Consider the following 12,418-nt stretch of genomic DNA (forward strand, 5'->3'; position numbering starts at 1 on the left):
CGGCCAAAAATACAATTAATTAGACCTAGTAATTCAAAATAATCAAACCAAACCATACAAAACAAAAAAAAAAAAAAAACTGTGTAATGAAAACAAAAGAGCAAATATCATAAGACTATATGACCAAAATGGAAACTATAGATTAGATAGGGTGAAGCTTGGTCGGTGTTCAATGGTATAGTGTAATAACTTGCTTTACAAGAAAGAGTTACTCCCTAGTCCCCTCTTATTGGTTGCCGCTAAAGAGAAGTGAATGAGAACGGAACTATCATCAACCATGCGATGATTCACACGTCTCCACTCCAAGTCCAACCTAACAGTCAACTGATGTTAAATCTTTTTCTTGCCTTCCTCATCTCTTGTCGGTTCTATCATTCTATCGTATAGTACTATAAATCAAAACCCCATCTCACACAAACAAACATTAAAATCAACATGTCTCAAGAAATTTGCATCCTACCATTTTTCGGAACCGGCCATCTTCTACCATGCTTCCAACTATGCAACCATTTAACTTCCTCAAACTTCCACGTCACTCTTCTCATCTCCTCCACCCTCTCCACCTCCGTTCCATCATCTCTCCACCAACACCCTCTCTTTCAACTCACCCTACTCCCATCCCCACCTCCTTCCCCGGAACACCACCAAGAGCTTGCTGAAGGCCTCCAAAATATCCTCTCTAACTACCATCGTCCAGCCCTACCCGTTTATGCAATTGTCGACGCCATGATGAGCTGGTCAATCGATATTTTCAAACAGTTTAAAATTCCAACGGCAGCGTTCTTCACCTCCGGCGCATGCTCCGCCTCTATGGAGCTTGCGGTATGGAAAGCTCAGCCTTTTGACTTGAAACCCGGCGAAATCCGTTCTCTTCCCGGTTTACCAGATGACATGGCGGTTACGTACTCGGATATAAAACGACGTCATCACCACCCTCCTCCTCCTCCGCCTCCAGAACACGGCTTTCCTCCGCCTCCGGGTAGATTTGGCCGTGGAAAGAGGGGTCCACCTAAAGATGGAGAACAACCACCATGGCTGAATGAGACTCAAGGAGCAACTGCGTTGTTGATCAACACGTGTGATGATCTGGAGCGTCCATTTCTCAACTACATCACGAACTATATCGGAAAACCGGTGTACGGTGTTGGACCGCTTTTGCCGGAGCAGTATTGGAAAACTATCGGTTCAGTTCTCCGCGACAGTGATTTCCGGTCGAACCGGTCATCCAGCGTGACCGAGAAAGAAGTGGTCCAGTGGTTAGATTCAAAGCCGCATGGATCAGTTTTATACGTGTCGTTCGGTTCAGAGGTGGGACCCACAGTAGAAGAGTACGCGGAACTAGCTCAAACAATGGAGTTATGTGAGCAACCGTTTATATGGGTGGTCCAACACGGTTCTGGTAGACCGGGTCCACCTCGTTTTGGTTTAGCTGAAGAATCCGGTTCAAGTGAACCAGAAGGATATTTTCCTCATGGATTGGATGAAAGAGTTGGAGGTAGAGGTTTGATAATACACGGTTGGGCGCCACAGCTGTTGATACTGAGTCACAAATCAACGGGTGGATTTTTATCTCATTGTGGTTGGAATTCGACGTTGGAGGCTATTGGACGTGGGATTCCGATTTTGGCATGGCCTATAAGGGGTGACCAACACTACAATGCTAAGTTGGTTGTGAGTTATCTTAAGTTGGGTTACATGGTTTCTGAGGATTTGTCTAAAGATGTGACAAAGGATGATATAATTATGGGAATAAAGAGGTTGATGGGTGATGGAGAAGTGAAGAAGAATGTTGAGGTTCTTAGTGAAAAGTTTAGGAACGGGTTTCCTAGAAGTTCGGTGGATGCTTTAGATGATTTTAAGGATTTTATCAATAAGAGATTTGTTTAGGTTTCTTTGTTTTGTTTATTTAGATTCCTTGACTCAAGAAGTCAAGCTTCATGAATCATGTGGCTCTTTGCACACTCAGTGTGTCTCTAATATTGAGAATTACACTCCACTTAATATGATGCAATGTATATGAATCTTACACTTCATAGCATATTTAATTCCGTTCTTTCTATTGGATTATAAGTATGATAAATATGATTTGATGCATAGAAATAAAAAGTGTTAGCTCATTTGTTACTATTAGTGGGATAGTTCAAAGATGTAGAAATAGATTATTGGGTCATAATATATACTAGTAAAGGTTGTTACTATTAGTGGGATAGTTCAAAGATGTAGAAATAGATTATTGGGTCATAATATATAATAGTAAAGGACCCGTGCGCCCGCACGGGTCACGTAAAGTCGGTATAAATATTAAATAAATATAATATGGTTATGGTTAAAAAATGTATTTTAATTTATACGAATTAACAAAAAAAATCAATATTAATTGTCATATAAATATTAATTTAATTTATTATGTTGTAGTAGTTGTTAGGATATAGATAGATTGTTTAATTGCTATTAAACCAAATATATGGTGGAAAAAAAGGTTTGGCCCGTCGGGCATGCCAATAATTTTTATAATTGTTTATAATTTTAATTTTACAATTTCTATCAATATTATAAAATAAAATATATTATACAACAAAAAACTATATTGGTTTAATAATTTGATTAGATTTAATGTAAAATAAAAAAATATACACCAAAAAAAGATGGATAACACAATTTGATTATGTTTGTTAAATTTGTGTAGTAATTTAGAAGTTATATGCTATAGTAATTCAGAATTCATTAATATATGATCTCTATATTTGTTCAATTTAAGTAAATATTTTGTCGGCCCGTCAAAATAATAGGTTAGGCCCGTCGGGCATGCCTATAATTTTTAAATTTTCTGTATTGTAAATTTATTAATTCTATTGATAATATATAATTTTATCATCTAATAGAAAATAAATTTAAACACAGTTAAATTTTATAAGGAATCTCTGACAAATCTTAAACAAATAATCATTGTTGAAAAATTTAAAAGAAAAAGTTTTTATAAAATGCAATGTGATAAGTAAATTGTAAAAGATATCATATGAGTATAAAATTCATATGAATATAAAATTTATATATTATGAATTTATATATGCAAAAATATAGTATGAATTTATCCATCTTTTTTATAAATATTGAATACATAATAAAATAAATTAAATAAAAATAATAACAAATTTGAGTTTTTCATAAGAAAATTGTGTTATCCATCTTTTTTATCAATTTAATACATGCAAATTTCTCCAAATTAAGAATTTTTTATAATATTTAATATGTAATAAATATATAAAATAAATTTTATAAATATTCACCATTTACAATACTAATAAATTATTATTATTATTATTATTATTATTATTATTATTAATAATAATATTATTATTTTATTTTTTTTATAGAAAGTATTTTTATTATTGTTGTTGTTATATTGTTATTATTATTATTACTATTATTATTACTATTATTATTACTATTATTATTATTATTATTATTATTATTATTATTATTATATAAAGATAAGAATAACTATGATGTTATTTTTTAAATACAAATATTTCAAAATGATGTTAATAATCATTATTATCCTTTATTACATAATTTAATACAAATATTTTTTAAAGCTGAATTCTTATCTATCCAACACAAAAAGTTGAGTAGAATTACCTTTAGTATAAAATGCTTTGAAAATAAAAACCCATTAAAAATAGAAGTAATGTAGTTATTATGCAAACCTCTAAAAACCATTAAAAATAAAAACATAATTTTTTCGATAATATAATTGTAATTTCAAATGATTTACTTAATTAATATATTTTATTATAGTTATTATATTTATTACTTAAAAAAATATATGTAAAGTAACATCTTAAAAGTTAAAATATTTCCATTGGAAGAGAAAGCATGGGTGGAAAATTGATATGAAACATGCTTGGAATACTTTTCGGTAAAAGAGGTGATTGGTGTAAATGACGGTTGATAAAAAGAATATATAGTAAAATAGGATTTGTAATTAATATCAGCTTATCAAATTCAAAAGCGTGAAAGAGAAAGATTGTATGGAGAAAACCATGAGCCAATGAAAATTAAATAATTTTTTAAATAATTAAATAAAATCTACTAAATGCAGTTATTTAGAATTAATAATGATTACGGTGGGAAAAAATGAATGTTCCAATGCAATGAGTGACATAGAACCTAGTGCAAAATTTTCATATTCCAATAAAAAAGATTTGAATTAAATGAGTTGTTGGAATTAATTATGGTTAGTTGTGTAATTACTCTCAGGGGTATGTAAAATCATTGGCAGAAAAAGATTTATATACCAACTCTTTCTTTATATTTGATATATTTAATGAAATGAATATAAATTAGAATTAATGTCAAATATTTTTTTTATAGATATTAAAGGAATGAATATAAATTAGAATTAATGTCAACTATTTTCAATGGGGAAGATACAATAATGCGTATTGAAAGGTGTTATATACATTTAATTTTTAATTTTTAATTCTATACGAAATCTTTTTTGTATGTTTATTTACAATTATTTTATACTGATTCCTTTATTTGAATTTGAATTATGTCAAGGTACTATATATTTGTTGATATTGTATGGAAGGTAGAGAGTTATACGAATTCCACCTTTTTTATGATTAATTAACCGTAATTATTACTTTTAGATATTGGAATTGATTGGAAAACTTGTAGCATGCAAAAAAATAATGATTGTTTTTAGATATTGTCAAATATTAAAGACATAAGGCATGCTAATATGAGTTGATGATGAAAAAAGGACAATTGAAGGCATGAAAATCGGATTAAAATATTTGTTTAAACTTGGACATGAAATTATTTTTGGTAGACATCGATTTTCTTATTATGATAGTAGTTATTATAATAGTAGATCAATTATTTCTTAAAAAATATTAATAATTGCAAATGTTAAAAAAAAGACTAATTATTATCACCTAAAACTACATATTCCCAATGACATTTTCTTCAAATTAATATTATTAAAATTTTCTACAAATTGTATTTAAAATGGTTAATAATTAGTATGGAATGACTAAAAGGCAGCGTGTTAAATGGACTACTCATTCAAATAAAAACATTATAATTAATTAGGGCTAAAGGCAATTGAATAAGTTTAAGTGTGTAATTATGTTTAGGGGTATGAAAAAATCTCTCAAACTGGTTTTTATATATTAAAGTAGATTCCTAATAAAATTGTCAACAAATCTTCAATAAAATTAGTACTATATTCGTTTAATTTCTTAATCTTTTAAAAATATAATTTGTAAAAATAGTGGTTTAATTGAATTAATTAGGCACATAAAATGTAATAATAATGGTAATAAAAAAGTTATTATTTTTTATTATTATTTTTATCTCCCTATAAAAGATTATTAATTGTATAAAAAATTTAGATACATGTTTGAAAGTTTAATAGCTCAAAATCAAAACCTCTTCAAGGTGCAAATGATCTTTAATATATTTGATAACGTTTGGATCTTAACTCACTTTTAGAATATGTCACATAAGATTATAACAAAGCATTCTATAAAAATTCTTCAAACTATATTGGTATCAATAGTTATTTTTCCAAAAATTCTCCCATCCAAGGGTTACAGTAGACATAAAAATTCTCCCATCCAAGGGTTACAGTAGACATAAAAATTCTTCAAACTATATAGGTATCAATAGTTATTTCTCCAAAAATTCTCTCATCCAAGGGTTACACTAGACATAAAATAAACAATTTTATTAATTTTTTATTATGATAAAAATAAAAGAAACTAAATTTAATGCATTTATAATTATTTTTATGTAGTTTGTATTTTTATTTGCTATGAAAATATATGAACTGAAAAATCAAATTTGATTTATGATTCTTTAAGATAAAATAAAATAATTAAAATACAAAGATTAATTTTGATTTATTATATGATAAAATAACATAAATATTTCGTAAGATATATTTAAAAAATGTTTTATATAAAAATTTATTTAAAATATCTTTATATTCATACGTTTTTTATATTAATTTATAAGCTATAGCAAAAAGGTTAAAATTTTAAAAATATATTTTATAAAATAAAATTTAAAAAAATTTTGTTTTAATTTATTTATAGGAGAAATTAACCTATTTTAAACACGTGCTGCCCAAAAAATGTGATCTTATTACCGTTTTCAAATATTAAAAAAAATAAAATAGTAATTAAACATTTATGAATAGAAATGATAATAAATATATATTATTATATTTGGTTCATAATAATTTTCATTAATTTTTCATTTAATCTCATTTATTTTAAAGTCATGCAAAAACATAAATCAAATTAATAAATAAAATAGAAAGACACCAAAATTTGAATTTGAAATTTTTTTCCGAAAGGCAAAAAAAAAAATCTTCAATTAACAATTAACAATTTTCAATACCACACTATTCTTTCATTTAATTTTCCAAAAAAAAATTAAAAGAGGAAAATAATAGTCTTCTCTCTCTGCCTATGCTTCTCTCTCATCAATGTTTCCATCGTTCTCTAATCTTTGTCTTTGATCTATAGTCCAAACAACATGGCAGATTCATTGAGAAAACTGAAACCCTTTTAGCTCTCTTCTTTTTCTCTCGACCTATCATCCAAGCAGCATAACAAAGTCCTAGCAATCACAAATTCGAAGGTAAACTGAAATCAGAATGATCAAGCATCACACAAACAACCAAACAATAAAGGGATTAGCAAAAGCAAACAAATCAGAATCCTTTTCCCGACCATATCCCAATACCCAGATTTATTCTTCTCTTGCAGATACAGTCTCCATTTCCTTTGTGTCGTTAATGTCCTTAACGGAGGAAAATTATCAACTTATTATCTGGTTAAAAGCAACATAGACGAATAAATTAAAGCATCAAGAAAATGAAAGCAACAAAGATGAAAGGGATGAAGATGAAGGAAAACTGTAGAGAGAAACAGTGTTTTCAAAAATAAAATTAAAAAGAATGAAGGATGGTGCAGTGTTGAATGATGATGGAGGAAAAATGAGAGATTTGGGATTTTTTTTTTCGGAGGAGAAAGAGAGAGTATGAGGAAGGTGGAGGAAATGAGAGAGAGAAAAAATGTTGCTTGTAGTGTACAACTTTATAGATGTATGGAGGAAATTGAAAGGGTTAAGAGTTTTGAAAAACTCAATGTTCAAATGCATTCTGCAGAGTAAAGCGTGTTGTAAGTTTTTTTTTCATATTCCAATGAAATAATTATATTGGCGGCTGCATTATTCCAATAAAATATTTAAAATAATTAGGCTGCTGTAATTTAATAGGTTTAGAGGTGTAATTACTCCCAGGGGTATGTAAAACCATCTTAAATTGATTGTGATTAGGGTAATTAAGGAATTTTGGTGGTAATCAATTTTTATATATTAAAGTAGATTAGTGGAAGACGATCAATAACAAGTCTCCAACCGAAAAAATGGATATTAGAAGGAATTAGAGCCTTCAAAATCTTAGAAAACATATAATAAAAAGAAATCGAATTACGAAATAGAATTACGAGTTGATTATGTCGAACATAAGGAATACAGTTTATAATACGCCGCTTTAACCAAGAATTCAACCGGGTCCTTCCACCAAATGAAATTAGTGTTTTAAAAATCGGACTGGTCATCGAACCGGTGAGGGTACTGGGTCACTGGTTTATCGGTCGAACCGCACGACCAAACCGGATTAAACCGGATAACTCGGTTGAATAGACCTGTCATTATATAGGTATAAAATTAAACCAGTCGAACCGGATGATTCAGTCTCTAAAAAAATATAACTAGCTTTTAAATTTTTTAAAAATATCATATCATAAATTCACAATTTCATAACTTAAATTCAAATTTTAAACAAAGGTATTACACATAACAAAATAGTAAAAAATTACAAAGTCTAATTGCAAACAAAGTCTAATTACAACATAATCTAAACAAAGTCTAATTACAACATAATCTAATTGAATAGTTTATAACAAAATAACTCCAATGTGTACCAAATTTAATTCAAAATAGGATCCTCCTAAAAAGAAAATCAAATAAAATTCAATATGTTTATGCTATTTAAGAAAATTTATTAACAAAGATAACAAATAGACAATAAAGTTTTTAATTTGTCACTAACGAAAAAAACTATGTGAGAATGCTATTTAAGTAATACACTACTAAATATATTAAAAAAAAAATTTTAAAAAAAAGTTTAAAAGAAATGTTAAAAAAAAAGTTTAAAAAAAAAATTAAAAAAAAGTTTTAAAAAAGTTTTAAAAAAAAGAAGAAAAAAAAAAGCAATTAAACCGCCGGTTTTCCCGGTTTTTACCGGTTCCCACCGGTTTGATGGCATACCCGATCCACTATTGAACCAGACCGGTTACTTGGTCGGTTCCCGGTTCGGCCGATCCGGTCCGATTTTTAAAACACTGAATGAAATTGTCCAAAACCTCCAGAAAAGGATACAAATCTGCCAAAATACAAAGAAGCACTTGTAGCTCACAAAACGCGTATTTTGTCAACGAATTAGTGCAAATATCCAAATCCCAAAACTACTTACCCTCGTTCCAAGAACCCAACGATGCAATGGTGGCTCTGCTATTAGAAACAGCCCCGAATAGAGAAGGGGACAAAACCTTTAAAGCTTGCGATCAAATCCATTTCTGACCCCAAAATTCTATCTGATGACCATTGTCCAGCTTACACGAGATGCTATTGCCGAACCAATTATTATACACTCCCCATTGTCCTACAATTTCCTTCAAGTCCCTCCAACACAAAGGTGATTTAGCATAAGTAATAGATCAAGAAAGTTCAAGTAGAACACTTCTAATGTCACCATACCAAAAAGAAAGAATTGAGGCCCCTACAACTGAATGGTCAGAATAAAGTTTCCACGCCCATTTTGATAACAAAGTTGTATAAACCAATTCACAGTTCATGATACCCAACCGTCCTTCACATTTGGATTTACAAATACCCACCCACGAAGCCCTATTAATCATGCACTTGTGCTCCTCGCCTTTCCAAAGAAAAGCCCTTTAAATATTTGTAATTTCGTGCAACACAATTTTCGGCGCTCTATAAAAAGAGAAGAAAAATAGCGGAATAGAATTAAGATCCGCATTAATCAACACCAAGTGAGTGCCAAAAGAGACATGTTTTCCTCTCCACAAAGAGGTCTTACTCCTAAGCTTCGCCAAAATTGGATTACAAGTCCCTTTTCTATGCTGATTAGCACCAATGGGAATCCCCAAAAAGATAAAAGGAATATGGGCTATAGGACAAGAAAAAAAGTTGAAGCTAAATCCAAAAAAACTATCCTCCAAGTTCACTCCAATAATATTGCTCTTAGAGAAATTCACTTTCAAACTAGAGACTAGTTTGAATCCCCGAAGCAGAACTTTGATAGCCAAAATATTATCCCAGTTTACATCCCCTAAAATTAATGTATCATCCGCAAGCTGAAGCGGGCTAAACTGAAGGTCATGTGTAAGCTTGAAAGGACGAAAAGCCGAAACGGAAATGGCATTTTTCATCAGACCCGCTAATCCTTCCGCCGCAATAATGAAAAGCAGCGGAGATAAACAATCACCCTCACGTAAACCTCTCTCCATTTTAAACTCCTGAGTTGAACTCTCATTGACCATAACAGACAAAAAAACTCGAACAAATGCAACCTTAAATCCATTTAATCCATTTGGAATAGAAGTTCATCTTCCTAAGCACAAAGAACAGATAATCCCAAGCAACTGAATCGAAAGCCTTTTCAAAATCTACTTTAAAAACAAAATACTCTTCTTATGTCTTCGAGCAAAATCCTCAACTAGAAAAAAGTAAACAAACTTGTAAAATATCCTCTCAATTGAAATTATCTTTCCCTCAAATAGTCTTTTCTAGTAATTCCTCACAAAATATAAATATACCTTTTTCCTTTTCCGACAAAATGGCATTAGAACTTAGGTTTAGATAAGAATTATCTCTATGGTCATGTAGAAAAATGGTGCAACATCCTTTCAAGTTTCACTTATTAAAAGAAGTACTTATGATAATTGGAGTACGCGGTATTTGAGAGGTTGTTAAAAAAGATTATAAAGAAACTATAGAGGGGGTCATGCAAGTATCTAGGTTGCATGATTTATGCAGGAATGGATATGGTTATATTAACCATAGGTTATTATCTGTTTTTATATAGAAATGACACGCAGAGACGTCGTCATTTCATCTTCCCATCGGTGAGATATCTGTCACAATTGATGGTCTATCATGCCTCCTACATCATTTAATCAATGGGGAAATTATTAAACTAATCCAGAACAAGTAGACTTGAGGCACTGGACATGATGGTGACTTATTTAGAATCTAGGCGATTAGAGGAGAAAACAAGTACTGGATCATATCATTGATGTGTTATCATGCCTCATACATCATCCGATCATGGGAAAATTATTAAACTAGTCCATTACTAGTAGACTTTAGGCATTGGTCATAACTAGGGGAAAATATGAATAAGGCGTTCCTTAGATGGCTACTCTACATACCATCTTAGCAAAGACACGGCTTATGTTGCAGTACTGGCGATAGAGGAGGAACAAGGGCATCAAATATACACAATAGTTTACTTTGTATATTTTTGCATTCTGTATTACGATTTATTGTGGGATTGATTATGATATTTTGAGATTTTGGCATCCAGATATGCCTAGTAATTTTTCTATGTAGAGCATACTATTGAATGACAAATGTGCATGGTCTATTATGGGATTGATTTATAAATGAATTGTAATGTACGGTTTGTTAACAAAAATATCAAAATTCTTTTAACTTACTCTCTAAAGGTGTAAAATAATGTTATGTGGTTAATCCAAAGATTGAATTCATAATAGTATTTTTCCCATTTAAGAAAAGATAGAAACTATGCATGCAAGGTTAATCTGGAGATTGGAATCCAAACCATTTCTTGACAAAAATGAATTGTCACTCTGATGAAAAGATATGGTATATAATAGGCGCATTCGAATTTTAAAATTCAGACTATGTGAAAGACATTTTAGAATTTATATAAGGTGTCTCTAATGAAGTGATATGGAGTATAATAAGCGCGTCCAAATTTTGAAATCCAAATTACATGAAGAACATTTTGGAATTTATATAAGGTGTGTGATCCCCTACATGGGTATAGTAAAATAACACCTAATATTTATATGAAAAATGTTTTAGTTGGCCCTAAGGGCTACAACAGTTCTAGAATGGCTGAGAGCAAAACAAGAAATGATTGAAACCAATGAAAATGTTTAGAAATATATGACGCATCTTTCACCTCTAATGTGAACTACATATGCATTTAGCACTTATATTCTGTGTGACTTGCAAATAAACATGTGTAAAGGGTTTAAGCGTTACAGTTAGGCAATTGTTGATCTCACCTAACGAGGTGGAATAACACCCTGTGAAAATTTAAAAATAATCTTCAGATTCCGTAAATGCTTCTTCAGACGCGTCTCTTACACCACTGAAGCACAATTCAATTGAGTCACACCCCTTTTTTCAAAAATATATTCCAGATAGGCGTCTCTGGACCAACTTTGTCATTTTATTCCTAATTCACCAAGTCAATGACTTTTTTGGAGGTGCTTCTCCGAAATTGTGAAGCGGAAAATTGAAAAGGTGTGACCTTTGCAGGTTAGCCTATTCTGGATATGCATCTTTTAAAAAACTCAAACGTCATTTTCGATAAGAGAATTGCATGATCAAACTTCATTGCCAGCCTTTATTAAAGCCCTTACAAAAAAAACCTTCCATTCTCAATCAAAATTTTAGCTCAAAAACTTCAGTCTTATGTTTCATTTTAAAATGAGAACAAGAAGTTAGAATTCAAGGTAAAGATCATTCAATTCATTCTTCATTGCTCACATTAAACTTGCATTTTTTGTGTCAAAATTACGCTGTTTTCAGAAATACATCTCCATATTCTAGATGAATTCCTACGAAAATGCATTTTCTAAATGTCTCATGTTTTAGCTTTTAAATATTTTGTGTTTTTGTTTGCATTAGTTATGGTGAACATGAATTGTTTCCCAAAATTCGTTGTGTCTACGGATGCCAAAAGTGTCGTTGTGAAAGAGATAGACGTTTGCAAACAATTTACAACCGGACAAGAACTTGAGTTTAGTGGTCATATTCTTCAATGGATACAAATGGAGACATCTAAATTAGGGTTTGGTGTTGTAATTGGAAGGTCTGACAATGGTTCTGATAGAAGAACTGCACTTGTGACAATGATATGCGAAAGAAGTGGGACATATAGAACTCCTCTCTAAAAATTCAAACGAGATGACACATGTTCGAAAAAATGTGAGTGTCCTTTTAAGTTGCGTAGTTATTTATTGTCGAATAAATAATAGAAATTTAAAGTTATTTT

At 30.5% G+C, this 12,418-nt stretch overlaps 2 protein-coding genes across 2 annotated transcripts; one reads left to right on the forward strand and one right to left on the reverse strand.

Annotated features, from left to right (window-relative positions):
- Positions 1 to 319: 319 nt before the first annotated feature.
- On the forward strand, positions 320 to 2,040 carry LOC131651837 (UDP-glucose flavonoid 3-O-glucosyltransferase 7-like). Its single transcript, XM_058921542.1, has one exon. It carries the CDS (start codon positions 436 to 438, stop codon positions 1,885 to 1,887), a length of 1,452 nt encoding a protein of 483 aa, XP_058777525.1. The 5' UTR covers positions 320 to 435; the 3' UTR covers positions 1,888 to 2,040.
- Positions 2,041 to 9,038: 6,998 nt separating this feature from the next.
- On the reverse strand, positions 9,039 to 9,647 carry LOC131649838 (uncharacterized). Its single transcript, XM_058919590.1, has one exon. It carries the CDS (start codon positions 9,645 to 9,647, stop codon positions 9,039 to 9,041), a length of 609 nt encoding a protein of 202 aa, XP_058775573.1.
- Between the last annotated feature and the right edge of the window lie 2,771 nt (positions 9,648 to 12,418).

This window comes from Vicia villosa, linkage group LG2 (assembly GCF_029867415.1).
Source record: "Vicia villosa cultivar HV-30 ecotype Madison, WI linkage group LG2, Vvil1.0, whole genome shotgun sequence".
NCBI classification, from domain to species: Eukaryota; Viridiplantae; Streptophyta; class Magnoliopsida; order Fabales; family Fabaceae; genus Vicia; species Vicia villosa.

Excerpts from the sequence above, each read along its gene's own strand:
- LOC131651837 (XM_058921542.1), top strand. The coding sequence starts at position 436 with ATGTCTCAAGAAATTTGCATCCTACCATTTTTCGGAACCGGCCATCTT.
- LOC131649838 (XM_058919590.1), bottom strand. The coding sequence starts at position 9,647 with ATGGTCAATGAGAGTTCAACTCAGGAGTTTAAAATGGAGAGAGGTTTA.